Raw genomic sequence first — 27,945 nt, forward strand, 5'->3', positions numbered from 1 at the left:
TCACTTTCTTCTCAGAGTCAGCATCTTCCTGCATTACCCAGCCTCGTGTGTCTCCATTTCTTCTTAAAAATTACAATTTATCAATAAGTCTAAAATCAATGTAGCAGTTTTTTGGTCACATCAGTTTTTTTCTAGTAAATACACACTGAACACAAACATGGTTTGTTTGTAAAATAAAATCTGTAGGTCTAAATGTCACATTGTAATTTATAAGATCCATTTGTTTATACAGTTCAGTCAATATCCAATATATCTACACTGGTTGTCATAGCAATACTGACACTATGTGCAAAAATTAGTGAATATGAAAACTCTTGATTTGAATTGGATTTCAAACTAGACAAGCATTCTTGATCAGGTGGCCATGAGCTATTAAATGATAGTTCTGCATAATGAGCTGGGTAGTGAGTAGTGGCAACTTCTTTTCCTTTTACTTCATTGTAGCTCTAGATTAAACCCTTCACTGACTCATTAAATACAAAGAAGCAATTTCCCAGTTATAGATTCACCCTATCAAAAGGCTGGGAGTTAAAGGATAATCTAAATGCTCTCTAATAAACTAAGACAGAAGTATAAGGATATGTCACTTAAGGGCACTCTCAATAACGTTAAATGATGAGCACAGCACACTACCGTAAAACACTGCAAACTAATTGGTGGGTATATCTGGAGCAATCTCTAGTGTGCAGATGCAACACCGGACAGACAGAAAGCTCTCAACAGCAATGTAAACAGGATCACAGTACAGCACTTGCTTATTTTAGCCCTCATCTCAGTGTAAGTGTTTAGTATGGAGCTTACATGCCAAAATGGAATTAGTCTTCAGTAACATCAACAAAATGTTGTAACCCATTTTCCATTATCCAACCAAGTCTGGTTATGTCAGTTCATCTCTCAAATGATCAAAAATATTTATGCAAGTAAATGCAAGGATGAAAAGCTGATTTGGGTTGGGAGTTGCTTATGTAACTGCTTTTTTGCACCAGTCCAAGCCATCTGTGCTGGTCAAAGGACTTTTACAATAAAGTGGTTCAACAACTACCGGGGAGAGGAACTCCTAAAACAAAGCTGAATCCCACAGATGTTTACCACCAAAAGGTTATAAGAGGGTGAACTGTGCCCGTGAAGAAACACGAGCCAAACCTCTTAAGCTGTGCATTCCAATTCTGAAATATAGTAAAATAGGATTGGATAAAATGCTTTACTGCACGTGAAGAGTATTCAAAAGAGAGAATCAAGAGGGTGCAGTTGAGTTCATGGCAATACCATTCACTTCAGCAGTGGACCCTCATTGTTAAATCTAAATTCATTAACTATAATCACAATTTAAAATCCATGTCCAGACTTCTATAAACCTAAAGCCTGGAATTTCTCTCTCTCTCTCTCTCAGTGGGAGGAGATTTTCTGTCAGGGCTCATTTTAATTTTCTGGCATGTTGGAAATCAATTGTAACTGCAGGGTGATTAATGCATCAATAACCCCCCCCCCCCCAAAAAAAATATTATACTCTTAAAATAAATGTTCTTTGGTGGCGCCATAAAGAACTTTTCACTGTACAAAATGTTCTTTAAAATGTTTTAAATATTTAAATGTTCTGCACACTAAGGAAAAAATGGTTATTTTAAGAATGGCTGACTGAAAGGTTCTCTCGGTAATGCAAAAATGGTTCTTCTATGACATTGCCAAAAACATTTTGGGACCTACATTTAAAAAAATTGGTAAAAAAAAAAAAAATACTGTTCAATTTTACTAAACTCTACATACATCTTGTCTTCCAAGTTGCAACCTATACCACTTGCACTTTTAGAAGTCATGCAACACTGTTCATTAAAAAACATAATACATGGAAACACAGGATTTTCACTTAACAAAAGTGCAAAAAAGATGATCACTGCACTCTGCCAACTGGGTCAGATTAAAAAGAAACCTGATGGCTCACCTGAAATGCACCACTCCCTTGATGATCTCATCATTTAGAACACTGAGCAACATTAACTGAATCATTCACTTCCTCTTACTACAACGTGACTGGTATGAAAAAAAAGAAAGAAAAAAACCCTGCAAACATACCAGAATGAACACAAGATTGACCTTTTGATAACTCAAAAACAAAAAATGCTGGACATTTAGTCATTTAGCAGACGCTTTTATCCAAAGCAACTTGCAAATGATGACAATAGAAGAAATCAAAACCAACAAAAGAGCAATAATATGCTAGTGCTATGACAAGTCTGGGTTAGCCTAATATACACATATATACTGTGTGTGTGTGTGTGTGTGTGTGTGTGTGTGTATATAATTCAACAAAATAAAATAAAATAAGTAGGTAGAATAGAAAACGAATAGATAAGGCTTATGTTAGGGGCCCTTTCTTTAAGGAAAAGCAGTTAGAATACAGATTGCTCGAGTTAGAGGGTCAAGTCAACAAATAGATAAAATAGAATTAGAATAGAGAGTGCTAGAGTTAGAGGGTCAAACCAGACTGCTGCTAAGAAAAGACAAAAATGAGAGCAGCCAGTGCTATGTTATGATCTCACTATTTCGTACTTTAGTCTAGTCTGTACTTATCAGAACAATCTTGGAACAATGTATTGCATCACATCTCATTTTACAGCCTCACTAGGATGAATCACTTACATTATATTATTGCACATTGTATTACACAAACACTTTGGATAAAAGCATCTACCAAATTAACAAATATAATTTAACTTAATTATTAGATCTGCAAAATGGAGAAAACACACAAAGAAATTCAACAATTTCTTTTGCACTGGTGCGCCAAATTAGGAAACACTTGTCCATTTGTCCTTGTTGTCCTCTTCTGTCTTCACATTATCACTTGATAAGGGTTTTTCGCCAGAAAAGTTTCAATGTCATAATGTGCTTGATCTACAAGCACAGATCCATCATGGATGGACTGCATCCATGCACTGCGCTCATTCTGCAGGGCTGCTGCGTCACATGCATCAGTATCTAAGGTCTGCATTCTATTGTGGCATGTTTACCTTGCATATTAAAATAATCATGCAAAGTATCAGTGTTAAAACGGATCATCTTTCCAGTGAAAGATCACTCACCTCGTCTTTTCCTTCAGTGCTGCTCTCCCGCTGCTCAGAGGTGCAGAGTTTCCTTTTGTTTTTACTCTCGGTTCTCTTCATTCTGATGGAAGGAGGTTGAGTAATACTCTACAATAGTAATATATCGGTGTCAGAATCCGGTGGTCAGTGAGTTTAGATGGTGAAACGAGCCTTGCTGTGATACATGACGAGCTAACCTCTCCTCAACTTCGGTCCACAAACACAAAGACAGAATCAGTGGTGAGGGCAGGTTCGACACCGTGGCTTCTGTGTTGCTCTCTCGACCTTAAGTTACAGCCCGAGTTGCCATGACAGCATGTCAGTTTTCTGTCAACACTATTTTGTCTTCAGTTTTACGTAAACTGTGCGGTTTTAGCGCGGCAAATCAACCGGCGGAACTCGCTAGCTCACTAGCTGTTTGCTGATAAAGTTTGACAACATCCGCAAAATAAACGCCTTTAAGGTTTACAAAAATGAAGTGACTGTTTAAAAACAACGTGTAAATATACTCGCCGGGCTCGTGTCTGTCAATGTGAGACTGTAACGACAGGTCACCATTACGATGAATAACGCGGGGTTTCCAACGTGCTTGCAGCAGTTTCAAATCAGCCAGCGGATTGTCTCTTCTCTGTAAACTAATGCTTTAGCATCCCGGATTTATCTCAGCCATAACAAAAACCTTTTTAAAAACGCGATTTGTTCATCCAGTCACTGACGAGATGCTTTGCCGCGGAGCCACAGCTCAGCGCGAGCTCAACTGTTCATCGGGTCTCGAGCGCGAGCTCTGTTTTGACACGGATCATTCTATCACGCGGGGCACGAAGCTGCGCTTTGCTCCTCCAGTCTCTCTTGTTCAAACGTAACCCGGCCGATGAGGGGAAACGGCTCGGTGGCGAAAATAAGTGCTAATCAGAGCCGGTCCATGTCGTTGGTTTTCTTGTAGGAGGAAACCTTAACAGCTTCCTGAAGCTAGGATCAAGTAAATGTGCTGATCAAATGCTGATCTGAGTTCAGTCTGTTCGAGCAGAGTCCAAGTAGGGAGTATGCATATCCACTGGAGCGCTGATCTGAGTTCAGTATGTATGTCTTGCATTGCATATACACTAGAGGGCTGGGAACGTTGTTTCCTCCAATGGTTTAGAAGGGGCAAGTGAACAGCTCGGTTTTCGGGCTTTGTCTTTGCTGCCATCTGCAGACGAAAGTAAAGTCGTCTTTTTTTTTTGGAGAACCATTGCTGTATTTTCCTTCTGCATAAACATTATAAGCTGAAAGATAAAACAGTACAAAGTGTACAAATTAAATGGAAGTCTTTTATTGAGATATACTGAGAAAAAAAAGAAGGCTGAGCAAATCTGAGCAGCAGGCTTAATTTCGTCATTCTTAATTTCTTTTTAGTATTCATTTTAATTAAATTATAAGAGAAGTTCTCCATGTTTGTTATGGAATGTATTTGTCAAATGATGGGGAACGATTTGCAAGTTACTACTGGGAGTACTTGATTCTGAATTGTTGAACAGATAAAGCAATCATTTAAGCCATAAGATATATAGGTCTTAGGTTTGTATCAGAAAAATTATGTAGGAGGTCATAACATGAATCAAGAAACATAAAAGCATGACACCAAGACACAATAAATTGGAATAGCATGTAGCAAAATAGTCTATATATTTTGATGGATCTTGCTTTAAAGTTTTATAGTAAAGTTTAATCATTGCCATCAAGTAATGCAGAATAATGAGCAATAGCATCAACAATGAAATCTCTGAGTAGTATATGGATTTCATGTTTTCCTAAAAATGTATATAAACAAGACAAGAGATATAATTAGACATTCTGAGAAATGAAAGTTTACTTGTTCCACACAATACAGATTTTAATTTGAAACATTTCAGCATTTGAAAATTTCTAGTACTGTGGTCTGTTTTTATTTCACAGTATTACTTTGAACAATCGAACTGATACAGTGTGTGAATTCATATTAAAAGGGAGAAAAACTATTTTATCTGTATGGCCAATAACCTACAAAACAGAAAACAAAATTTATACTTTACAAAAAGGAAGCAAATGTTATCAGAATTTAAAACAGAAAAATAGCCAGAATCACTTTTAAACATGTAGAATATAGTGTAACATTATCAACGATGACACTTTTAACTTATTTCATTTTAATGAATTGACAATGCAAATGCACATAGTTCATTTATCACTGAAATACTTCTTCTCAGGATAATACTGCTTTATGACAATAGTGCCTATCAAAGAGAAAAAGGCTACAACTGTGAGGATGGTCCTCATGGCTTTAAACCAGCTGGGATATGTGGGCAGGAGGGACAGGTCATAATGCAATGCTATCCCAAGCCCCATTATCACAAGCACAGCAGACTGTGTAATGTCATGGCAAAAAAGCAGTGCAGTCCAGGCAATCAGAGAAGGAACCACACTGTTGGCTAAATTGAGCCAGTCAGGTTTTGCTGGGCTCCCGGCAGGCAAGGCGAAACCCCAGCGTACCCCACCAAGAAAAGAAACAATCGACGCTCCATACGCAACTTGAGCAAATGCAACTTCAGGAAGATACAGCTCTGTGACAGCCATAAGTAGAGGAGCAGATACAAAAGGTATGAGACCAGATAATCCAAGATAGAGGGCCGGCTTTGGAGCTTTCTTCAGGTCGCTCATGTCATAACGAACCAAGTCAAGTTCTCTTGGTGGACTCTCTTCCTGAGGACGTTTCTTCAGTCTATGTGAAGACCAGTGAAATGAATGGGCTCCCAGAACAGAACCAGCAACATGTCTTGGGGGCAGCTGTCCATATAAACCTCTAGTAAACAGTGTTGGACAGTGAGTGGTCCGCTGCCCTAAACAGGCAAACTTCCTGGACACCTGCATGAGGCCACTCCGCTGCATTCCCTGTTATTAGAGAGGAAAGAAATGTCAATTAATACAATACAAATACATGTTAATGAGAATTCCCATAAACAACGGAAAATACATCACGTGTTAGAGGTCTATTACGAGGTAACGAGAGTACTGTTATTCATAATGTTTAAAAAAAAAGTGAAATAAAATAGAAAGTGCAACAAAACATGACTGAGAGCAACAAAACCTGAAGTCCCTTTCTTTGGTTAAATGTTTCACTCACCCCAAAATTACGAAGGATGTGACGTCCGATTATACTTGCCAGCATTTTACCTGCAATTCAAATAATAATAAAACATTATTAAACCTTTGTTTGAGGACAGTCATTGCGGTGCTGTCTGAATCAGATCGCCGCAGAACTAAATTATACATTACAAAAGCTAACGTGCTAACTGTGCACTCAGCATAAGCAGTGCTTATCTGTCAGAAACACATTCGACAGTAAACGGTTTAAGAAATAATGAAAACATACCTTGATTTCATATCATATTGTCGTAAAATAAAACGAAGAGTTTTTATTTGTCAGCACAAGGTCATTAGAAGGCATGTGGCGATGCGAAGCCAGACACAACATAACACGAATAAGCCCAGAAAGTTCCTATAAAAGTCCTACGGAAGTGTCCTGTATTTGTCATGTATTTAAATTTAGATTATATACAATTAAGCATACCAATAATTATAAGATATATAAAAAAGCTACACTAGGCGTTTATGGATAGGATGGAGTCTCGTGGGAATGGAATGTGCAAAACAACAGCAGTTTAAAGCTATACTTTAAAATGTTTGAATTTTTTAAATGTATTTATTTATTTAAATTCATTCTATTCCTATATAAACGTCTTGTCTACTTTGAGAGACTCTTTCTGCACTGTAAAGATTCTATTCCTATATAAATTCAATTTAAAATAAATTCACAAATGTGATACAACTGTGTTCCTAAACAACAAAAAAGCACAATTAATTAAATAAATTCAATATTTATTTATTTAAATTCATTCTATTCCTATATAAATTCAATTTAAATATAAACACAAACATTCTATTCCTATATAAATTCAATTTAAATATAAATTCAAATGTTATGCAAATGTGATACAACTGTGTAGTCTGAACAACAAAAAAGCACAAATACATCAACAGTTAATTATAAAATTAACGTTTTATTCATATTTTATTTAAATAACATAAATTATTATTAGCAAAACAATTAACAATTATTATTGCCAGCAAACTGTTCTTTTTAAGGGTCAGATGAAGCAGGTTCACATCTCTGGATCACTCATATGTGTTCGTCTCGTCCTGGTCACTCAAGGGCAATCGGGTTTTGATGGGTCATCCGTTTTGTTAAATTTTAATAGATTTTTCAGATATGTGTGGGTGATTATTGACTGAATGACACGTCATAAATGTTTGTGCAAAATGGGAGTTTACTGTTTCAGTGATAGGCCTACCTGATATTGTATTGTAAATTTAAATTACTTCGCGTAACTTCCTCCAGGAAAGACACGATTCATCTGTTTGCTTTGCACATATTACGTTCACATTGATGTGTGTGTGCATTTTTCATGAAGTCTATTAAGTTTATACACACACATCTGGTAATTTTTGCTTTACTTCACGTCTACCAAAGCGTGAAATTCCATCACTCCATTTCTGGTAGCAGAGCCAAATTTGCATTGCCGGACGGCACGCAGTCTGCCATGTTGTTCACATAATATTTTGTAAAAATTTTACTCAATATATTTCACAAATAAAGCAAAAAGAGTGAAGACAACTTTAAAAGTCCACACTCTGTCTGCGTCGAGTGCTCTCGTGAGTAAATCCTCTTGCTGGCTTGAGCTGAGGTGTTGTGACGCGGCGAGCGCGCTGTGCTCTGCGATCGATTAGCTCGCCTGTGCAGAAGTAGACAGGAACAAGTAGATGGATTGGCAAAGTCGGAACGAGTGTGATTAAAAAACACAAACAAAATACAGATTCAGAAATACGACAACCTCCAAGCTGTCAAATTGAATTGACAAGCGGTGCATCATTGTCTTCGATTAACTTATTGGGATAGACAAGGGATCAAAAGGTAGGTGTATATCGAAATGTTTATTCGGTGGTTTGGTTTCGAGAGGGAGCCATTTTACAATACTTTATTTTTGCTCGGAATGCTAGCTTAGCCTAGCTCGCGTCGTGGCTAAAACAACACGCATTCCAGCACGACACAAGCCCGAGTCGTTACTGTTCACCCTTATGTATCCGTCTAATAATGCCTAAAAGTTTCTTTGCTCTAAGAGTTTGAATTTAAACACTCAGCGTGGACCGAAAGGTTTCTGCACACATTGAATGGCCTACTATGCTAACTGTGCCGTGCTAGCGAGTGTGCAGCAAGTAGAAATGCAAATAAGTATTTATTGTTAGTTCGTTTTAGTTTGTTAGTAAGTTTAGAACGTGTGGCTGAGCATATTAAATATTAGTTTGCAGTTATCACGAATATATTTTAAAGTGTATTTTAGTTTATGTTCTGCAGCTAACTCTTTTGCTAGTTATACGCCTGCTTTTAGTTTTCCTGTTTTGCATTATACAAATTACTTGTTTATCTTACTGTAACGTCAGCTAGACAATTCACGGCCCTGGACAGATAAATTACATATAAAATCCACGGGCAAAGTGACGATTAGTCACGTTAAAAGTGTACTTCACTCAAAAATGACATTTTTGTCATAATTTACTAACTCTCATTTTACTCCAGACTTATATGATTTGCTTTATTCTGAGCAATAGAAAAAGAGATGTTTGGCAGATATTATTCACTTTCACTCTTTTTCCATGCAGTAAAAGCCAAATAACAAAACAAGAGATGCTATTCTGCCTGTTATCTCAATTTCTGTTCCTCTGAGGGGAAAAAATACATAGATTTTGAATATAGAGAAATTAGTATATGATGGCAAGAATGTTATTTATTTTATGAATGAAGTTCAATATTCAATATTTTTACTGTAATAAAGTATCAGTTTAAAAAATGTAACCTGTAAAGGCAGCTTATTGTGCTTACAAAAAAAAAAAAAAAAAAGCTTTTTTGGTGTTTTTTAGGAGCCAGCATTTGGGCACTGGCAGATCACATGCACTTTTCTTTTTTTTTTTTTCATTTGTCAAAGTGCTTTGACTTTTGTCAAGCACAAATATGTTCAAATACATTTCTAAATATAGTCTCTCAGTTTGGGGTACTAGAAACTGCATAGCGCATACATAATTATTATCTAAGATAACATCAAGGAAAACATCACTTAGAAAGTTTTAGACTTAAGTATAGCATGTCACCCTGCAGAACATGCTACTGTGAGAAAAAATGAACTTTTTGCAAAGTATTGATTGCTGGGTGATCAATCAAATTTTTGTTGTTTTACAGAGTTGGTCTGCAGATTATTTGTGAAGATCTGGAGGAAGAACGAACTGTTGGATTTGTGACTTCAGGATTTTAAGAGACCTGAGATCTCCTGACATGCAATAATACGATCTGGAGTACACCTGTTGTTTCACATTGAATGTTCAAGGTTTGCCTGCACCTGGGCGCTTGTGTTTTGGATTCACTGAATTACCAATGCACGGTGAACCGTGTTTAACAGGAATCTGTGCACTTTGGCTTCAAGTTACTCACCTGTGGAAGCTTCTTCGAATTTGATGAACTGGAAGGTTGGAAGTGTTGTTAGAAGTCAAATCATATTTACAATAAGTTTTTTCGGTAGCCTGACGTGATATTGGTCCACCAGCCATTTATCAACCATATGGGGCGAGAATTAAAGATGTCAAGTTTTCTTGGTTTGGTTCACTGAATCATCCAAAGTATGAGCTGTTGAAAGCAAAAGCAATTCTCATGACTTTATAACATAAAGCACTTCTAGCTATTGTGATGTGACAAATCAGCCCCCCTCCCCTTTTCGCTCTTGACGTAGCACCTTCGCTGTTTTGATGAGGTGAACATATTCAGATCACCACTTTGTGCAAAACAGCTTTGTGTGGTACAAACCCACTCTCCGTTTTTCACTGCTGTGTGTGTCTTCAGCCGAAAATGAGTGCGTAAAGGAGCTTCTGAGTGTCAGAGCAGGCACGACGTGCTGCTACCACAAGCACCCAGAATAAGAGACTGGACAATCCAAGACTCAAACAGAGTTTCTTTTCAGAGCCCCTTGGATTTGCTTCATTTGTATCCAGTCAACCTGAATGCACGCAGTCATTGTCGGTGAACTAAGGGTGTCGTGGAGAGTCACTCTGGCATTACTGATCAAACACATCCTCTATTCTTCCGCAACTGCACTCCACTGATCAAGAACAACACGTCTCAATCTCTTCCATCACCTTACAATTTTACCTTGGGCTGCACAAGTTTCACTTCCATCTCCTTCTTTGCACCATCCTGGAAACTGGAGTTTGTCTGTGACAGGAGTTGCAGTTGTCCTGAGGCTTCAAAGCCTGTGAAAGAGCGTTGGTTGGGCCCTCTACACAGATACAGCCAAGGACAGGGCCATCGAACTACAGAGCCTTTGTCTCTGGGGTAAGAAGCCACAACATTTAGCTGGAACTTTCCTTGGTATTGATAATTTTGTACTTTAAAAGGAGTTATCACTTATGTAATGGTATGTGAGATTTGTCGTTAAGTAGATTTTATTTTTGTAAAGTTAGTTCTTGTTAAGTCTTAGTAAATACAGACAATCATACCTAGGCCAAGAGAGCCATAAAACAGAAGTTAGTGTTTTTGTTTTTGTTTTGTGTAACCTAGAAACTTCTAGCTTGTATTTTCTAAAGACGTGACTTATATTCTCCTGAAATGGGCAGGAAGTGAAAATCTGTGATGAAAATGCATGTCATAGATCTTCTTGTGTCGTGTTCAATTTTTAACTTCATAATATTTAAATCACTTTCAGGGCTCGACATTAACGCTTGTCCAGGACAAGTGAATTTTGTGAAGGGGCACGTGAAAGAGAATTTTACTTGCCCGACCGGACAAGTAACCTGATTCAAATTTTGATTACAAACAATAACTAGGGCAGGATGGAAACTTTGGCGACAATGAATCTGATTTTATTACTTTCAGTGTAAACGGTGACTAATAAGGGATAATGTATTTACATTGTCACGGTCGCGTCAGTTGAGGCTCGTGCAGCCTGTCTGACTCGCGGAGAAATCAAAACTATAAGCACAACAGCACACACAAAGAAACAAACATGAGTAGAAAACATACTGCGGTAGAAAAAAAGATAAATATTCTACAGTATATAATATATGCAACATCACACGAACAAGAGTGATGTTTTCCCGACTTTCAGCACAATTGCAAATGTAATACTGATTTTATACAACTTTTGTTCAATAAACGAGTAATATTAACTGACTTACATTTTAGACACATTATTGTTCATTTTTGCTCCATTTCACTAACAAAAATAATTCTAAGCAAAGCCACAGCAGAACAGTCACGCATCTCAGAGCAACACACAACAGTCTTTCATTACTGAATGATTCAGCATTTTTGAACTAGTCAATTATTCAGTGAGCCATTCATAAAGACAGTCACTTACTTCATTTATTGAATGAATCAGCTGTTTGAACAAATCGGTTGAATCAATGGTTCACTCATTAAGATAGTGACTTGCCACCACCTACTGGTGGTTCAATTTCATATTTAAAAGTATCATTGCATTTTTCCAACATTTCATATTTGTCTGTCAAAAAAAGTAAAACATTAATCTAATAACATTTATTTATGCATTTACAATTTTGAGTAAATGAATATATGGAACTTCTTATCTTCATTAAACAGTAAATACATCTATAGCAGCTTTTGTGTTTCCTCTGCAGTGGAAAGATGGAGTTTGTTACTGATTTCAATTGAATAGTAACACCCAAATAATGTTTTATTATTCTAACTTAATGTATTGATCAAATTTCAGAATTTGACACATGGTGACATGTACGGTACATTTAATCAGGTTAAGAAAATATTGTTCTTCATAAAGTTAAAAAATGTAACCCCAATCAATTTAAGGCAAATATCACAAATATGCTGATTAAAGTAATACCTGATAGAGCACTGATGAAACTTAAAAAAAAGAAAAAATTCCCCCCGACAAGTAACTATTTTCTCGGACAAGTGAATGACTGATTTACTTGTCTGAAGGACAAGCACATGTCAAAGCTTAATGACGAGCCCTGACTTTGTCATAACTTGATCTTCTGGTGAAAAACGACAGACTTTTCTCTGGTAACATGCTGTACTTCTCCAATTATTTAGTCTGTTTAAACTCCTCCCTCCACATTCAAGTGTTTTCTGATTGGTTCAAATGTGTGGACCAGCTCCTTCATTCCGTGCAGAGAACAATGGTCAACTTTTTTGGTAATATCTGTCAAGCTGTGGGGCATATTTTATGCATGGTATTCCAAAAATCATTAGTAGATTCTTTAATATGCAGATACAATAAGCAAGCAATTTGTAGGTTGATATCCACAAAAAGGGTAAGCGCTGGCCCTGCAGTGCTTTCAAAACTTTCAAAATTTCCCGCTTTAATTGAGTATCCTGATCAGCCTGACTCAGCAACATTGGCTCAACCAATGATATGAGTTTCAGGGCAAGACTATTTGTTTCCTGAACTTTGTCTGTTGGGGGAATATTCAAAAACGCTTTAAAACAGTCATTCTTTTTGAATTTGGTGCTGGAGAAATGGCACTTTTCATTTTTTTATATTTGCTTTATATCAAAATTCTTGTTTTAATGGAATATTGCAGCATTTTTAATATGTAATTCTTCCATGTACATCTTTATTTAAAAAAAAAAATGCCCTTGTAATCTTTAATCAAAAACATGATCTCCTCCTCAATATCAAGGATGATGATGTGTACATCTGCTCAGCAAATTGGCAATAAAGTTTCGTATAAGTTACATTGATTTATTTGTGGCGGCCCACCACAATATCAAACACTGACCACCAAAAATACATTTTCCAAATTGCATTAACTTTGCTGAGTAAACATCAGCACTACACGTTTCAAAATCAAAACGTGGCGCAGGTGATTTATACGAATGGATTTTTGAAGGGAACCCACTATATCCTATATTGTCTGATAAATTAACTCATGAGCACAGCGTTACCGGGGAAACTGCTATTTCTGCCTCTAAAAGCACCTCCTGATGGCAGAGAATAAATTTGCATTTTCAGTAAGACCATCTGCTGTTTTCGCTATGTGTGTGACCCTGGACCCCAAGTCGCTGGGGTATATTTTTAGCAATAGCCAAAAATACATTGTATGGGTCAAAATGATTGATTTTTCTTTAATGCCAAAAATCATTAGGATATTAAGTAGAGATCATGTTCCATGAAGATATTTTGTAAATGTCCTACTGTAAATATATCGAAACAATTTTTTTTATCTCAATATTTTTATATTTTTATAATTCAAGAGATTCAAATAGTTGTATCTCTGCCAAATATTGTCGACCATACATCAATGGAAAGCTTATTTATTCAGCTTTCAGATGATGTATAAATCTTAATTTCGAAAAATGTACCCTTATGACTGGTTTTGTTGTCCAGGGTCACATATATATTTTCCCCGGGGGAAGTGCCACCACACATAGAGTGTAAGTCTGTGGGAAACACTGCACTCACATTCACAATCACAGCAATTAGCTAATAACAACGATCCAATCAAATTGTCCTGCCCTTTTTGTATTTGTCACAGTAGGAAATAAAAGATAATCGCAATGTCCATTTCTTGCAGACTTTTAATATGTTTGCATTAATGTGACATACTTGAATTAGTAGACTGTAATGATGTGATGTTTGTTGCTTGCATTGTCAGTTCAGGCCATGAGGTTTGATGCCTCCATCCACTGACGGGAGACACTGGACCTAAATGGCGCAGCATGACTTTGTTCCTGCCTGGCTTAACTTCTCCACGCCTCAGCCCGCCAAGGTATTGTAATGGATTATTGACTTTGTGCTTTTTATTTTTTAATGTTTTTATTCAGGACAGTATGACTCAACGGCCACTCTTAGTTCTCTTGAGCCTAATCATTCTTTTCTAAAATAGGCTTTTTAAAGCTGAAACTGTCTGTTTAATTTGCATCTGTGATTTTTAGTCCCCTGCTGCCCCCCTTGAAAAACATGGAGAGCACTTTCCCCGCGGAGACAGCCGGCCGGGAGTAAACCGCCGCAGGCACAATTCTTCCGATGGCTTTTTCAACAATGACCCACTAAGAGCACCTGGAGGTAGAGGAACATGCATCTAACCTCCTTTGCATGCAGAGTTATTCTGTTTCTTGTCTTGCCCTTTGTAATAGCTGTTCATTTTCTCTTTAGGTGATGGGTGGCAGCAGCCATCTCTGTTGAGGCATGACTCTGTAGACTCTGGTGTTGCGAAGGGGAGTCAGGGGGGATTGGGAGGCGGACCAGGGTGGAAGGAGACCCCCAGCTGGCATGGGGCACAGAGGGGCCAGGAAGGTCCTCACCACCACCATGCTCGGCATATCAAACGTGGTGGAGGCGAGAGGGACAGACAAGGGGGTCACCGACAGCGTAATGGAAATTTTCATCCACGCAAAGGTGGCCCATATCAGGACAGATATTCTGATGAGGAGCGCAATGATGACAAGCTCAAGTTTGTTGATGAGGATTTTGTAAGTATTCTTTTCTTCTTGAGTTTGTTTACTTGTGTAGTAAGGTCACACCCCTGCCAGGCATGAATTAACTGGTTATGTCATTAGAGAGGTTCAGTTCTGTCATACTTTTCATGCCATTTGTGAACCAACTGCATAGTAAGTTTGCATTCATACTTTGTTTTCATGCGAATTTCAGCCCTCCTTGAACCCAGAGACAACTGGAAAGCCAGCCAGTCAGCCTCGTGCTGTCGGGACTCCGGCAGGAGTATGGGGTAAAGTTGCTTTCATGAATTAAATCACCTTCTTCCAGCTGCATAAAAAGCTAAATGTTATGTTGCATTTATTGGCTTCTTCTGTAAGGTGTTTTGCAACTTGTGTTACAGAGAACCCTCCTAGTGCTAAGCAGGCTATGTCTAAGATGCTGGTCATTAAGAAAGTGTCTAAGGAGGATCCCAGTGCTGCGTTTTCGGCTGGTTTTGCCAGTGCTGGCCCTCTGCCCGCCAATGGTTCTAAAGTCTCCATCCCTGGACCCAGTGTCTACAAGAATCTGGTCCCCAAACCTGCCACTGCCCCTACCAAGGTATTAAGCCAATGGATCCGAAAATTGTACTTATGTGAAGTTTGGGATTTGTTATACAAGCTTATTGGGTTACATCACTTATAGTGAAGACTAGGCTTTTTCTGATTTTCTTGTTTATTTGGAAGTTGTGTAATTTTCCATTTATGAATAAAACCTTTGTCTTCCTTTTTATAGCCTGGGCCATGGAAACCCAATGGAAGGGAAACTAAAGTGGGTTTGCATTTCTCTGGACGGGATTCGGCCTTCACCAGCCCAGTTTCTGTGACCAAACCTCTGACACCCGTCAGTGCACCTGCCCATGGCACTTCTAAAGAGGTAAAATAACAAAGTCATGCATGGAGGCTGACTTTTTTTTTTTTTTTTGTTAGTTGATCTTGATTTAAAAAGTTTTTTTTTCTCCATTAAGCAAGCAGTGCATACAATGACCAAGATGGGTATTATTTCTACAATAAATAGACCTTCGGTTACACTTTATTTTAACGTCCAGTTCTCACAATTAATTACAACTTTTGCCTTATTAAACACACAATTTGCTGATTATTAATAGTTAGTAAGGTGTGAGGTAGGATTAAGGGATTTAAAATATGGCCATGCAGAATAAAACAGGAATATGTGCTTTATAAGTACTAATAAACAGCCAGTATGCTAATAATATGCATGCTAGTTAATAGTAACAATTGGTCTTTAAAAGAAAGTGTTACCAGACCTTCTTAATTCCTTTTAATCTTTTACCAGTAAGGACCTAGTACCCAACATTCCCAGAAAATATGATTGTTGTTGGCTTCATTTCAAAGCAAATGCTTTCATAGTATCATTGTGTAATTCAGCCATTTACAAAACACACAAACAGATGAAGATTGGTTAAAAATATTTGCAACAAAGATCTTCTCTGCACTTCAGTATTCTGTTATTCATCCAACAAACGTTATCATGTTTATCCATAGGAAAACATCAATAATCAACACAGCTGCTTACCCAGCATTTTCTTATGTGGAATTCAGTTTCTCTCTCTCTCTCTCTCTCTCTCCATCTCTCCATAGCCGCCCTCCAGCACTACTCCTCCCATAGACATCACCCCCTCACGGCTAAAGCTGATGCGGCGCAGCACAGACCGTAAGAGTGAGTTCCTGCGTGGGCTAAAGGATGAAAGAAATGGGGATGTGAGTGACTGCCACAGCCCAGGAGCTCCAGCAGAGGTGCAGATGAATTCATCTATAATCTGTTGCATTTTAGATTAATTCGTTTTCCATTATTTGCTCCGTCTAAGATTATCTAGAATTGGCTTATTAGCAGATTTGGAGATTTCCTGCTTCTATCAGTTCCAAATCCACCTACAATGTTGTCAATAGATTTTTATTCTGGGGTTAGAAGGTCAAATTATGTAATGTATAAAAATCATTTTCATCTGTTTTGTTTGTCAGCATTATATAGCCATCAGTAGGGGTGGAACGGTTTACAGAAACAAATCGAACGGTTCTCCACACACGGTTCGGCACGCACTAGAACCACTGTTCAACTTAAATCTGACAACGCAACTGTAATATGATTTGCTATAAATGACACGTAAAACAAACACGGTTCGGCCAATGCATGTTTCTGTTAATGGATTCGCATTCTGGCTTCCCTGTACATTACAACAACAGTGATGAAAAAAAAAAAAAAAACCTGGACAAACCATTCACTCATTTAATGCGAATGCCGTATGCTGGAATATGAGCAGTCATTTATTCCGTCATCACCCAGGTGCTGATAGCACATGCGCACAGGTGAGACCTGAACAGCACATGTTGATATCTGTGTTTAAACTAAACTCATTTAAGCTTTGCCAGTTTAAACATTTAAAAGCCAGAGGATGCGAACTCGCACGCAGTGAGAAGATTTGTGTGTTCGCTCATCCGAAGCGTGCAAACCCATGCCTCAGAAAGCACGCAAATATTAAGCTTTCTCTGAAGTATTGTGTTTAAATGGACAAATTCCAACAAAAATTATGTCAAAATGCCCGTCTTGGTAAGTATCTTATAGCAGACATAGCTGGCTGAACATATGTACAGTGTCTTAAAGTGACAGCACTTTCTTAATATTAATCAAACAGAAACAACAAATTTTCATTTTTGAGTGACTATCTCTTTAAATGTGTGTTTGCTGAGGCTTCATTTGTGGTTTATCTTTGTGTTTAGGGAGAGGGAAGTATCCCAGAACCAAAAGAGTTTGAAGAAAGTCATGAGAACGGCATCTCCCACTCTCTCAGTGACTCAGACCCAGAACACTTGTCCAGCTCTCTGGAGGCGGAACACAGGTCAGAGCAACCGCATGCAAACACTTCAACACATTCTCCTCCATCAGACACGTATAAGCTCACGTACAAATTCTAGTGAGCTGCCTACATGAGTAAATGTAGCCTTCTATTAACTTAAAGGTGTAGTCAACCCAAACATGAAAAATCTTTCATAATTTACTCACATTCATGTTATGCACAAAAGATATTTTAAAGAATCTTGGTAACCAATAAAGTTTAGCTTTCCATTGACTTATATGGACAAAAAATATAATGAAAGTTTTTGGGAACCGAAACAAAACATTCTTTCAAATAGATTTTCAGGTCATCAGAAAAACAAAATACATATAGACTTAAGAAGACATGAGGTGAAGTAAATGATGACAGAATTATCAATTTGAGGTGGACTATCCTTTAAAAATGGTGTGTCACAGGTGACTGATTTGGATTGTTGTACATGGGCAGCATGTATTGTACAAATAGCACTTCTTATGCACATGGAAGACAACTGAGTTCATAAGTTGCCTTATAGCAAAGATAGTGTATTAATTAAACTTTTGTCAATATCATTTTGCTTTTTGGTTGTGGAATAAATTAAAAAAATATATATTTATCTTAATACATTTCAATGTTTATTTATTTATTTATTTTTTTAATTAAAATTTGCTTACTTGCAAGCAAATTTATCTCTGTTCAACTACCACATTAAAGTCATTTTTTCACTGAGCTTCATCACATCACATTTCAAATTAATTTCATAATGAAGGATATGATTTTGCCAAAACCAGCTGTCTTTGATATGGTGTAATGCTACCTTCACAGGCAGCACACTAAGTTTTTGAACAGAACCACACATTGATCCGCTCACATCACAACAACATAGAAAATATCCACATACTCACACATGTGGATCCTCTATGACAGGTTGCTGAAGGCAATGGGATGGCAAGAATACCCAGAAAATGATGACAACTTCCAGCCCCTCACTGAGGATGAACTCAAAGAGTTTCAAGCTAAAACTGAACAGGTATGGGAAATGTATACATTTGTTTGTTTGTTTGTTTGTTTATTCTTTGTTTAAATTAAAGTGCATCCTGCACGTAGTTAATTTCCTTTGTGCCTGAATATATGTGTGTTTGCTCTCAGATGAAGAAGATTGGTCTGGGACGTAACGGTGTGCTCTTGAAGCCACGTAGTGTGACCCTGCTAACCTGGAGGAACACCCCTAACCCTGGCCTGGAAGAGGGCTCTGAGTCTGAGACGAGCAGTAGCAGCCAGACCTCCGATGATGATGATACCTAATGTGGCTTTAAACACCCCCTTTCTCTCTTTCACTTAATCTGTCTCCTCCATCACACCCATTTGTTTCAGACTAAAAGAAGAAGAAAGAAAAGATTCTTTTCATGGACAAGGAACATCGGTCATATCCCAGGTGGAGAGAAAAAGAGTTCACTTGTCAGCTCGTGGGCAGTGTCTTTTGTTTGATTTTTTTTTTTTTTTTCTTTCCCTTCCTTTTCTGCATTTTGTTCTTTAGCCTGAACTAGAAATGTCAAAGAAAGCCACACAACACCCTCCACCAGATCTTTTTTGTTTTTGCTTGGGGAAAAAAAGACTAATTCATAATAATAACACCAATTATAACCGTGATTTAACGTGAAATATGGCATCGTCTGAATGTTCTATAAAATGGCTTTGACACCTTTCTACATTTTTTTTTTTTCTTTTTTTTTTTTTCTTTTTTTTTTCCTTTTCGCAAAAACAATTCGTAGCATTAGTGTTAAGATGAAACAATCATTGTCAATCTTCCCAGTCCCTCATAGAAATGAACTCAAGCCAGTCATCTCTGCAGTAAGGAAGAACTAAAGCAACACTGAATGGACTGTCACGTGCAATCTGGCAGCTAGAACATCAGTCCATTTCTGGCTCCAGTTCCAGCAAACTGCTTATTTTCACACTTTTGTCATTCTGCAGAATCATACTAATATACCTGATTTCATATGTCTGCTGAGTACACGTGAGAAAACCTTAAAGGATGTTTAAAAGTTAGATTTGAAACCTAGCTTGCGGAAGAGTTTGTCAGGAACTAGTTTTTGAATAAAGGTAACATTTGGATGGAAGGGTCTATGTTTTATATGCTGCATTCTGGGAAGCTAGGCAAACATACAGATGTTCACTGAGGTTGGGTTCTGTTTAGGTAAAAATGGAAGTTCAAAAAACCATAAACAGACCGTTTTCTTTCTTGCCCATATATGGTGTAAAACAGTTTTGTTTTTTGTTTTTCCTCCTTAACCTTAAAGTTGTTTGATTTAAACCATATTGTGATCCTGAACATTTCAGAGTTAATCTTTAGAAAGCATTTTCATGCTTACAGAAATAATGCTGTGGCAATCATTTTCAATAGCTTTACATTCATTGCATGTAGATTGATAAGGGGTATTTAATAAACACAAGAAAGGTCTGATGAACTTATTCTCTCACAAAACCCTAATAAAATCTACCCAATGGAATAGAAAGCATTAAACATTATTGGGCTTATGTAATGTTTACAATGACTGTGAACTTTGAGCGATTCAGTAAGATGGCTTGCACGCTTTGTTCTGTTTTGTTGTTCTTTAAATAGTTCATTTGAAGTTCATTTTGGACGCCAAGTTCTATTCCTGCTGCTGGCAGTGAAGTAAAGATCCATCTTTAAAAGTTCTTTGTTTCATGAGGGACTGCTGGTGTAAATTGTGCATCTCCTTTTTTTGTACCTTGTTTTTGCTGATAGGGTATAAAAACTGCTTTATCACAGATTTAAGTTTCTTTTTTAATTTTGGTACAGCTGTAAAAATTCCCACATAGTTTTTTTTCTTCTTCTTCTTTTGTTTGCATTATATTGTTTCTGCAGCCTTGATATTCAGGGTGGATTGTAAAAAAATATAAGAATAAAAAATTGTGAGTTTTGGAAGATTAAGATTATTTTGATAACATTATTTACAGATTTGAGAAGATAAAAGGTGTCATGTATGGGTTTATCTGTATGATAAAAAGCAGACCTAAACTACTGCATCATAATGAAAAGATCGGAGAAAAGAATTGTAATAAATATTTTGCATCAGTTTGCCAAACATGTCCAGCCTTTCGTTTTCTGCTGAAACACTTTGGAAAACATTCTTCATGTTTTAGGAGGGCAAATGGTAATGTTCAAAATATGCATGCAAAGGATAAAAATAAGCATTTAAACATTGAAGGGTTGGATTCTTCTTGCTCTAACCTCATACATTCTTCACCAGTCCTTTTCCAAGGTGACTGTAACCATCAAACAAGACTTCAGTCAACAAATGCACTACATAAAAGTTACAGTAGACATTCTAACAAAAAGTATATTCCTATTTTTAAGAATCAACCCAGTTTAAATGGGGGGGGGGGGGGGGATCTTATATTCTACAGGGTAACTGCTGGAGAGATGGAAGGTTTGGGGGAGTTAATTTGTCAATACTGTAAGATAATATTCCATTCTACTGCGCTCTTGTATAAACACAAGGCCAAATTCTGCATTGGTACAGACCTAAAAGACACAATCGCTCTATGGAGACAAAGGGGGTACCTTTTTCTTTTTCTCATATAGTCCCTATAGATGCAAGCACATCACACTAAATACATGACAATATGACTCAAGTTCAGCTGAATGTGTTTGTACAGGGCTGGCTTTGTGTTCTTCTATGACCTGGTGATGGGTGTTGAAGATCCTTTGAAATCAATGCGTTTATTGGCAGGGTTATATTTTAATGAGCAGAAGTTGGGACAGACCAATGCCACCCTGCAGGAACATTACTGTCCAAGAGTCCTGGAAACTATGCAATACTGGCTGTTAAGCAACCTGTGCCAAGTTAGCTTGTTCAGAGATAAATATGGACACACTGATACGCGTTTACGCTATTGAAGTTGTTTTATTTCAGAATACAGCCATCTCCAGATCTCTCTTTGGTCAAAGAGATCCAGACTTCTAAAGGTCTGGATTTGTTTAACCATGAAACTGAGGGCTTGGGGACTTTGGGCTAGGCTAAGCTTGATCTCACTGATCAGCACAACCAGGTTAACAGTGGTCCCTGGCGGTTTCCCTTCTGCTCTTTTAATAGTCAAGTTTTACAAAGCTTTAGATAAGCTTACAGCATTGAATTTGTCTTGTTTAGGTGATCTCAGACACAATCCTGGCAAACCAAGAATGTAATACATTGCAACCCTCATCCAATCCATTGCCTTCATCACTGCCACAGATCATGTGGAAGAGACCAGTTAGAAGAAAATTGCATAATCCCATTTAATGCATAAGTTGGATTGCCTTACAAAGCCTGTTGTAAATGTAAACAATTTTTCAAGTGACTACATTTTTGTCTTACATCTGTTATGATGAATTTTAAGATACTAGTAAATTACTTGCTTTTTTACATTGCATATGAGTTTTTTTTTTTTTTTGGCAACAAGTTTGTATTAAAAGCTTTATAATAGTCACACCAAGTCAAAAATACTTGAAACATCTTACAAATAATATTATAGCCATTATCCCATCATGGGAACCAACAAGTTTTTGCCCACTGAATCTCCACGATTCCACTGGAGCGGTCTCTATTTGAAGCAGAGAATTCTTAAAAAGGTAATATTGAAAGCCACATTGACATATGCAAATATCCTTTATTGAAAGTTTACTACAATTATACAAAAATTGAACAAAGAAAACTGGTTATTTACAAAACAGAGACAAAAGTTGTTCATGGAGACTATGAGGCAGGCATGCTCTGCTGGTTGGAAGGCAAGTGGTTAATCAAAAGACGCCCATCACGCTGATGTCTCCACAGAAGAACTGGCTGGCTGCAAGAGAGAGAGAGAGAGAGAGAGAGAGAGAAAAAAAAAAAAAGATAAAACCGCAAAAATTAAGTCCAAGCACTAAACTAATGCTTAAAAAAAAAAAATAAATAAATAAAACTCCAGATGCAATACTCCAACCAATTCCATTAGCTCAGCCAGTCAACCAATATTAAGAAACTTCCACCAAGACAGGATTTTGCTGGTATGTGTAAAAACAAGGTTACACTGCCAATATTTTTTGAATCCAATGGACCTCACAATTCTCAATTCCAAACTCAAATCACAAAAACTAACTAACTAAAAGTTCAAACAATAAAGAACAGTCAGTAACAATTAAGTTTAGATAAAAGATACAATTAAAATTAAACAGTGCTTAAAGTTTCAGATAGATCTAACAGTAGTATTCATTTAAAGAAATGGGCTACAGCAGATGAAATCAATGTCAAATAAAAATGACATACTCAGATTTCTAAAACTACAGAAAAGTTATTCAGTCAAAAGCAGTAAGTGACTTTCACTTTTCCCTTTTCCCCCCCCCCCCCCCCATCCAGTTAAAACCTGACTTTTTACTTCCCAAAACAGACTGACAATTTGATGTATATTTGCACAAGATGCAAAAGAACTTGCACGCTTTGCTTGTGCGCACACGCTAGAGCCAAACAATGCTCTAGCATAGAGCTAGTTTGCAGCTTCTTGTGTTGAAAGTGACGAGATGATACTGCAGTAGGAATTCTGTCAACTGTTCCAAGCATCCTTTATGCTGGCCCATCGAACAGTCCTAATTGTTGAGCCCTGTGACTGTATTAAAGGAAACAGCAAGTCTATCAACTCGCCTCCTGCTCCATTTTCTCCTGGACTCCATTGCCGTTGTGGGCGGAGTCACCGCTGCCATTAACTGAGGTCTCCTGTTTAGTCTTTTTAGCATCACTGTCCTTTTTTGGACTCTCATCGTCTGGTTTCCTCTGTGCAGGAATAAAGCAGGACAGAACACGTACTTATTTTTTTGTGCTAAACACCTAGTAACTACATGCTACTCAAGCACACATGGCCACTTCAACACCATGCCACAACTACAATATGCCAAGCCACAATGAAGCACAAACACCACAGAAGCACCAAACCTAATCTAGTTGGCAAATTCAGCTCATGACCCAGCATGCATATTTGACCTCAACTAAAGGGAAGGTGGCAATGCAGATGGCCCTTTATGGGCAGACTACCATCATTCACTCCAGTTTTAATGTACATGCTAGACCCCCCCCCAAACCTCAAGTCTACTGCAAAGGTTAGATTAAACTTCAGTGGATAGATACTCACCTTTTTGCGAACAAGGTGTGAAATGTCAGATGCAGATTTTGAGGAAGACGCACCATCAGCTGGCCTCACAGGAATCTGAAATAAACCGGGCATTTTAGGGTGGCATAACACATAGGCTTAAAGTACCCATAAAAATTAGAAATACTGCTTCGAGCCTAGTTTAAGACATTCAAAATGATGGCCACACTTTAGGAAAAGTTATGGCCCATTTAAGAAATTGTAACAAAGTAACACCCATTCCTAATGTTCAATCAAGGTAACATTAAGCATGCACACACACACACACCGGACTAACAGTAGATGAGGATGGGCCGCCATTTTCAGCTGGGAATGCAGATGAAGTGGATGCTCCTGCCTGTAACAAATTCCAAACTATTCATCATTGCCTATTAACCATCTTCGTTGCATCCTGGATGACCCACATGCCCAGCTTTATCTCCACTTTTTTGTGTGTACTAAGAGCAATGCTGGGGATTGATGGCATAATACCATATTTATTAAATGTATAATATAAGCTGATATCAGATTTGTCATCAGTCACTGCAAAGCATTGAACAATGGATAACATGCTTCATGCATTTGCATTATTGCGCTAATGCAACTCACAAGAGTCTGATGGATGGCTTCAGATGCTGCAGCAGCCGTCCTCTGGCCCTCCTTGGCATCTTCAATCTTCTCAGTGATTTCTGGCAGTAACTGTTTCAACTCCTCAAGCTCGCTCTTCTCCTCCTTTGCTGCCTCTGCACCTTCCGCCTTGTTTATTACCTCCTGAAGCATAGCTGGAGGAAAAGTGATGTGGAAATCAATTGAGAGCACCGTGCTTGCTCTTGGCAACTAGTGTTATCAGCAAGCAAATGCTCAGTTAAAAACACATGAGGACTGGCAAAACCCACTGTGAAAATGTCCCTACCAAGACGGCTCTCGATGACTTTGATCGAGCTGGAGAAGTGCTCAATGGCTTGGCTGTACTGGGCTGTGTAGCTGTAAGTTGTGCCCAGCTGGTAATGAGTCTCAGCCAGAAGACGACTATGAGAGGGAAGGTGTTTCAGCTGCAAGGTTAAACACTCATTGAAGTCCTCCAGAGCCTGGCTGTAGTTACCTACATAAAACAGACTAGTTAATGGAGAGTGAAGAATGACTAATGAGGGCTAACATCAATTTTACGGCAACTTGTGAAACCCAAAAAAGGTCCTTAAAAGAGTGTCATTTTCATCCATTCCCACCACATACACACCTGATTCAGCTCCAACTTCTCCAAGTTTCAGGTAAATCTGTGCCGCCATTAGCTGATCTTCTTTGCGGTCTTGTCTTCAAACCAAATAAAAGAATGCATCCTTCAAAACGTAGCTTGCACAAGTGCATAATTAAAATAATTTAAAAAGGGCATGTAATAAGGGCATACCTTTTATAAATCACCTTTGAAACCTCAAGCATCTCCCAGGCCAACTGCAGGTTTCCAACTTCATCCTCCTCACTCTCCTAAAAGCACAAGGACATAATGATAAACCAGTTATATCAATGAAGACGGGGACAAAAAAAAAAAAAAAAAAAAAGACCCTTTTACAATGGATTACAAACCTTGTCCTTTGTTTCACCCTCTACATCCTCCTCCTCATCATCATCGTCATCATCATCATCTAAAACATAAAAGACGTTAACTCACTGACATTGACCTAATGTGATAACCCATCACCTTGGACACCCTTAATGACACTGCAGCTTAAACTAAATACTCCATGAATCCACCAGTGCTTAAAAGATTCACCAGGTGAAGTTCAGCAAAGGTATTTAATACACAAATCTTGTGCTCCCCAGACTCCACCATGCTTCACTACCTCCATCCTCTTCCATGGGTTCTTCATTCTCTTTATTTCCATTTTTCTCCTCAACCTTTTCATCTTTTTCAGTTACTCCATTTGATGCAGTGACATCTTCCTTTATAGTAGCACCTTCATCCACACCTTCGGACTTCTCAGCAGGTTTCTCCTCATGTTGAGCAGGTTTTGCTTCATGTTCAGCAAGTTTCTCATTTTCTGAAGGCTCTGCCTTGTGTTTTGCTGGTTTCTCTGTTTTGTGAGATGCTGCATCCCCTTCCTCTGATGCTTCAACCTTCTCCTTAACTTCCTCTTGGTTCTTCTGCTCACCTTCCCCCACCTCTTTGTCTACCTCGGACTGAATTTTGTCCTCTGACATGGCATCATAAACCTGTGCTCGAAGCTCATCTCTGGTTTTCTCTGCATCATAGTACAAACGGATGGATATTTCTAGGTTACAGTTAATATATTCAGTGATGATACACAAAGCAACGGAGCAAAGTTGCTTGGGCACTCTCACACTAAGAATGGGTAAACAATATCTGGATACTTTAGATCGGTCATGGGCCCTCTGTCTCACCTGGTTGCCCATCGACCCCAACATTAAACAGTTGCTTAACAACATTGCTCAGTAAGCTGCCCAGTGTATCATCAGCCTTAGAGTCCCTCTTAATCAGAATCAAGTTATGCATTATCAATGTGCTGGTTTGTTGTCCACAGCACTGACAACTTGGCTTTGGAAACATCCTTTTTGCAAATGTGAACAAAATGTGTATCTTGAGCATACATGAAAAGCACAAAATTAATTTGAACTGAAACAAAGCTTAATACAAACCATCCAAGTTGTCTGCGCTTTCAATCTTAGAGTCATTCTGTTTCTCGCCCTCTTCTGAGGATTCTTCTGGGACTCCCTCTAAAGCATTACCAAGCACTGTATTCTCCATCCTAAAGTAGCATTAAAAACAACAAGTTAGAAAACTGACACTTCTTTTAATAAATGTAATGCATTCAATTCTAATCAATCCAGATACCTGGCAAGCTCCAGAAGGGCTTTCCCACACAAGAAAAAAGCTTCACCACATTCATCAGCAGTGTCTCCATACTTTTCAGCACTTAAGGGGAAAATGGGTAACATTATGTAAATAGAGCATAATATTAAGAAGTGTACTCACTCAAACAATGGCGGGTACCACACATTTCTTTTTCATAATACATATGCATTTCAATATTCCTTCACTACTCACAGCATAGCACAAGCCTCCTGGAACACACTGACTGCAGACACAACATCACCCATCACCAAGTGCCGTTTGCCCGTGCCAATCAGCTTCTTTGCCTCCTCAGAAACATCGACGGAGCTGCAAAAGTAAATGAGAAGGTTAGTAACGAAACTAAACTCATTTTAGGGAAATTAGCGGCTATAATAAAACGAAACCAACTCACCTGTCTGCAGCGCTTGACGAGCAAGGTTTCTCCTCCATACTGAAAAGTAGAATAACAAAAATATGGTCATACATTATTAGCCTTGCTTCGTCTGAAGAATACGTCCAATGGGAGCAGAATTTCACTAAAGTTTACTTAGAAGTTCACTGCGAAGGACCAAGGTTAGCACGATGCTCATGCTACTATGACTGTTATTTCTTGACAGAGTTTCAACATTACACGCGTTTATAGCTAACCTCTAACGTCACCGTTTAATGTCAGTATAATACCCAAAGTGGGCAATTTAAAATGAAATTAGTGTTGTTACCGCCACCTTTCAAACTTAACGCTCGACTTCGGCGCGTGTGCAGTCATTTCAGTGCCGCGCCAAGCTCACCGATGGGCCATTCATGACTGCGTGTCAGCAGAGCGGGAATTTCCTCATTTAGGATACATTAACAAGCTAGCCGTCGTTCATATCAAACCCTCTCCCGCCAAATGAGACCAGCCAAACACAACACGTAACGGGAATCAACGGTGATGCCATCCCGTCGCGTGCGACGATGTCCGGGCGCGGGAGAAAAGCGAATAGAAGCACGAGGGCGACATATTTTTCCTGACAAGGACGGAGCTACCGCAGCTTTGTTATCAAACGAAACCAGCCAAAACCTCTCACTCTGATTTCCTTTAACTTCTGCTTACTTCCCAGGGAGCGCACTTAACTTAAAAACGGTGTTTTACCTTTCGGCAGTTGAAGCAGCTGCTGTTTCCTCTGGCATTTTAATACGTTAACTAAACAAAGCTGTAGTGTTCTGCTGGATGATGTGAGTACATATGGCAGGTTTGTGAAGCTGTTCCTGAATTAGTCTTTGTTGGCGCCTTTAAATACGGATACAAGCCGTACTTCCGCTGAACTACGACCCTGTCACAAAAACGCGGGAGAATAAATTTAAAGGGCAAGTAACCATATTACGCTTCTGCTAAAGCCAAATGAACTAGATTAATGGAAAGTCTATTTTTATCTAGATTTTGTGACTCATAAAAATATCATTTCTTTTTTA

At 38.2% G+C, this 27,945-nt stretch overlaps 4 protein-coding genes across 20 annotated transcripts in view; 1 reads left to right on the forward strand and 3 right to left on the reverse strand.

Annotated features, from left to right (window-relative positions):
- LOC109058162 (microtubule-associated serine/threonine-protein kinase 2-like) overlaps positions 1–4,154 on the reverse strand; it is a 132,419-nt gene extending 128,265 nt beyond the window's left edge. For 3 of the 11 annotated variants that reach the window (XM_042726028.1, XM_042726026.1, XM_042726025.1), the window contains exon 1: positions 3,081–4,154. In XM_042726028.1, coding sequence (XP_042581962.1) covers positions 3,081–3,161 — 81 coding nt within the window. In that variant the 5' untranslated portion in view covers positions 3,162–4,154. The remainder of the gene's footprint in view (positions 1–3,080) is intronic. The other 8 variants (XM_042726022.1, XM_042726027.1, XM_042726019.1 and 5 more) reach the window with 3 other exon arrangements.
- Positions 4,155–4,904: 750 nt separating this feature from the next.
- LOC109075814 (transmembrane protein 69) lies at positions 4,905–6,610 on the reverse strand. The gene is made up of 3 exons (XM_019091680.2): positions 6,469–6,610; positions 6,220–6,269; positions 4,905–5,987 (listed from the first exon to the last, which is right to left on the reverse strand). The coding sequence occupies exons 2-3, from the start codon at positions 6,262–6,264 to the stop codon at positions 5,277–5,279; spliced, it is 756 nt and encodes a 251-aa protein (XP_018947225.1). The 5' UTR covers positions 6,265–6,269; positions 6,469–6,610; the 3' UTR covers positions 4,905–5,276.
- Positions 6,611–7,800: 1,190 nt separating this feature from the next.
- Positions 7,801–20,593, forward strand: LOC109075812 (vasculin-like protein 1). Of its 2 annotated transcripts, XM_042726043.1 has the most exons (13): positions 7,801–8,067; positions 9,388–9,532; positions 10,420–10,530; positions 13,833–13,946; positions 14,113–14,242; positions 14,333–14,649; positions 14,828–14,903; positions 15,015–15,211; positions 15,386–15,526; positions 16,252–16,407; positions 17,389–17,507; positions 18,411–18,513; positions 18,633–20,593. In XM_042726043.1, the coding sequence occupies exons 4-13, from the start codon at positions 13,887–13,889 to the stop codon at positions 18,786–18,788; spliced, it is 1,455 nt and encodes a 484-aa protein (XP_042581977.1). In that variant the 5' UTR covers positions 7,801–8,067; positions 9,388–9,532; positions 10,420–10,530; positions 13,833–13,886; the 3' UTR covers positions 18,789–20,593. The 2 variants fall into 2 exon arrangements, with proteins under 2 accessions (XP_042581977.1, XP_042581976.1); XM_042726042.1 differs by having other exon boundaries at positions 9,388–10,530.
- A 1,544-nt stretch (positions 20,594–22,137) lies between these two features.
- Positions 22,138–27,791, reverse strand: LOC109075807 (nuclear autoantigenic sperm protein-like). 6 transcript variants are annotated; one of them, XM_042726036.1, is made up of 15 exons: positions 27,626–27,777; positions 26,906–26,944; positions 26,707–26,820; positions 26,494–26,574; positions 26,298–26,407; positions 25,481–25,882; positions 25,227–25,285; positions 25,051–25,127; positions 24,883–24,956; positions 24,559–24,747; positions 24,255–24,427; positions 23,935–24,003; positions 23,649–23,723; positions 23,165–23,293; positions 22,138–22,334 (listed from the first exon to the last, which is right to left on the reverse strand). In XM_042726036.1, the coding sequence occupies exons 1-15, from the start codon at positions 27,661–27,663 to the stop codon at positions 22,302–22,304; spliced, it is 1,662 nt and encodes a 553-aa protein (XP_042581970.1). In that variant the 5' UTR covers positions 27,664–27,777; the 3' UTR covers positions 22,138–22,301. The 6 variants fall into 6 exon arrangements, with proteins under 6 accessions (XP_042581970.1, XP_042581969.1, XP_042581971.1 ...); XM_042726035.1 differs by lacking the exon at positions 27,626–27,777 and adding an exon at positions 27,219–27,381; XM_042726037.1 differs by lacking the exon at positions 27,626–27,777 and adding an exon at positions 27,219–27,378 and having other exon boundaries at positions 25,484–25,882.
- Between the last annotated feature and the right edge of the window lie 154 nt (positions 27,792–27,945).

The sequence above is a fragment of the Cyprinus carpio genome, chromosome B6, assembly GCF_018340385.1.
Source record: "Cyprinus carpio isolate SPL01 chromosome B6, ASM1834038v1, whole genome shotgun sequence".
NCBI lineage: Eukaryota > Metazoa > Chordata > Actinopteri > Cypriniformes > Cyprinidae > Cyprinus > Cyprinus carpio.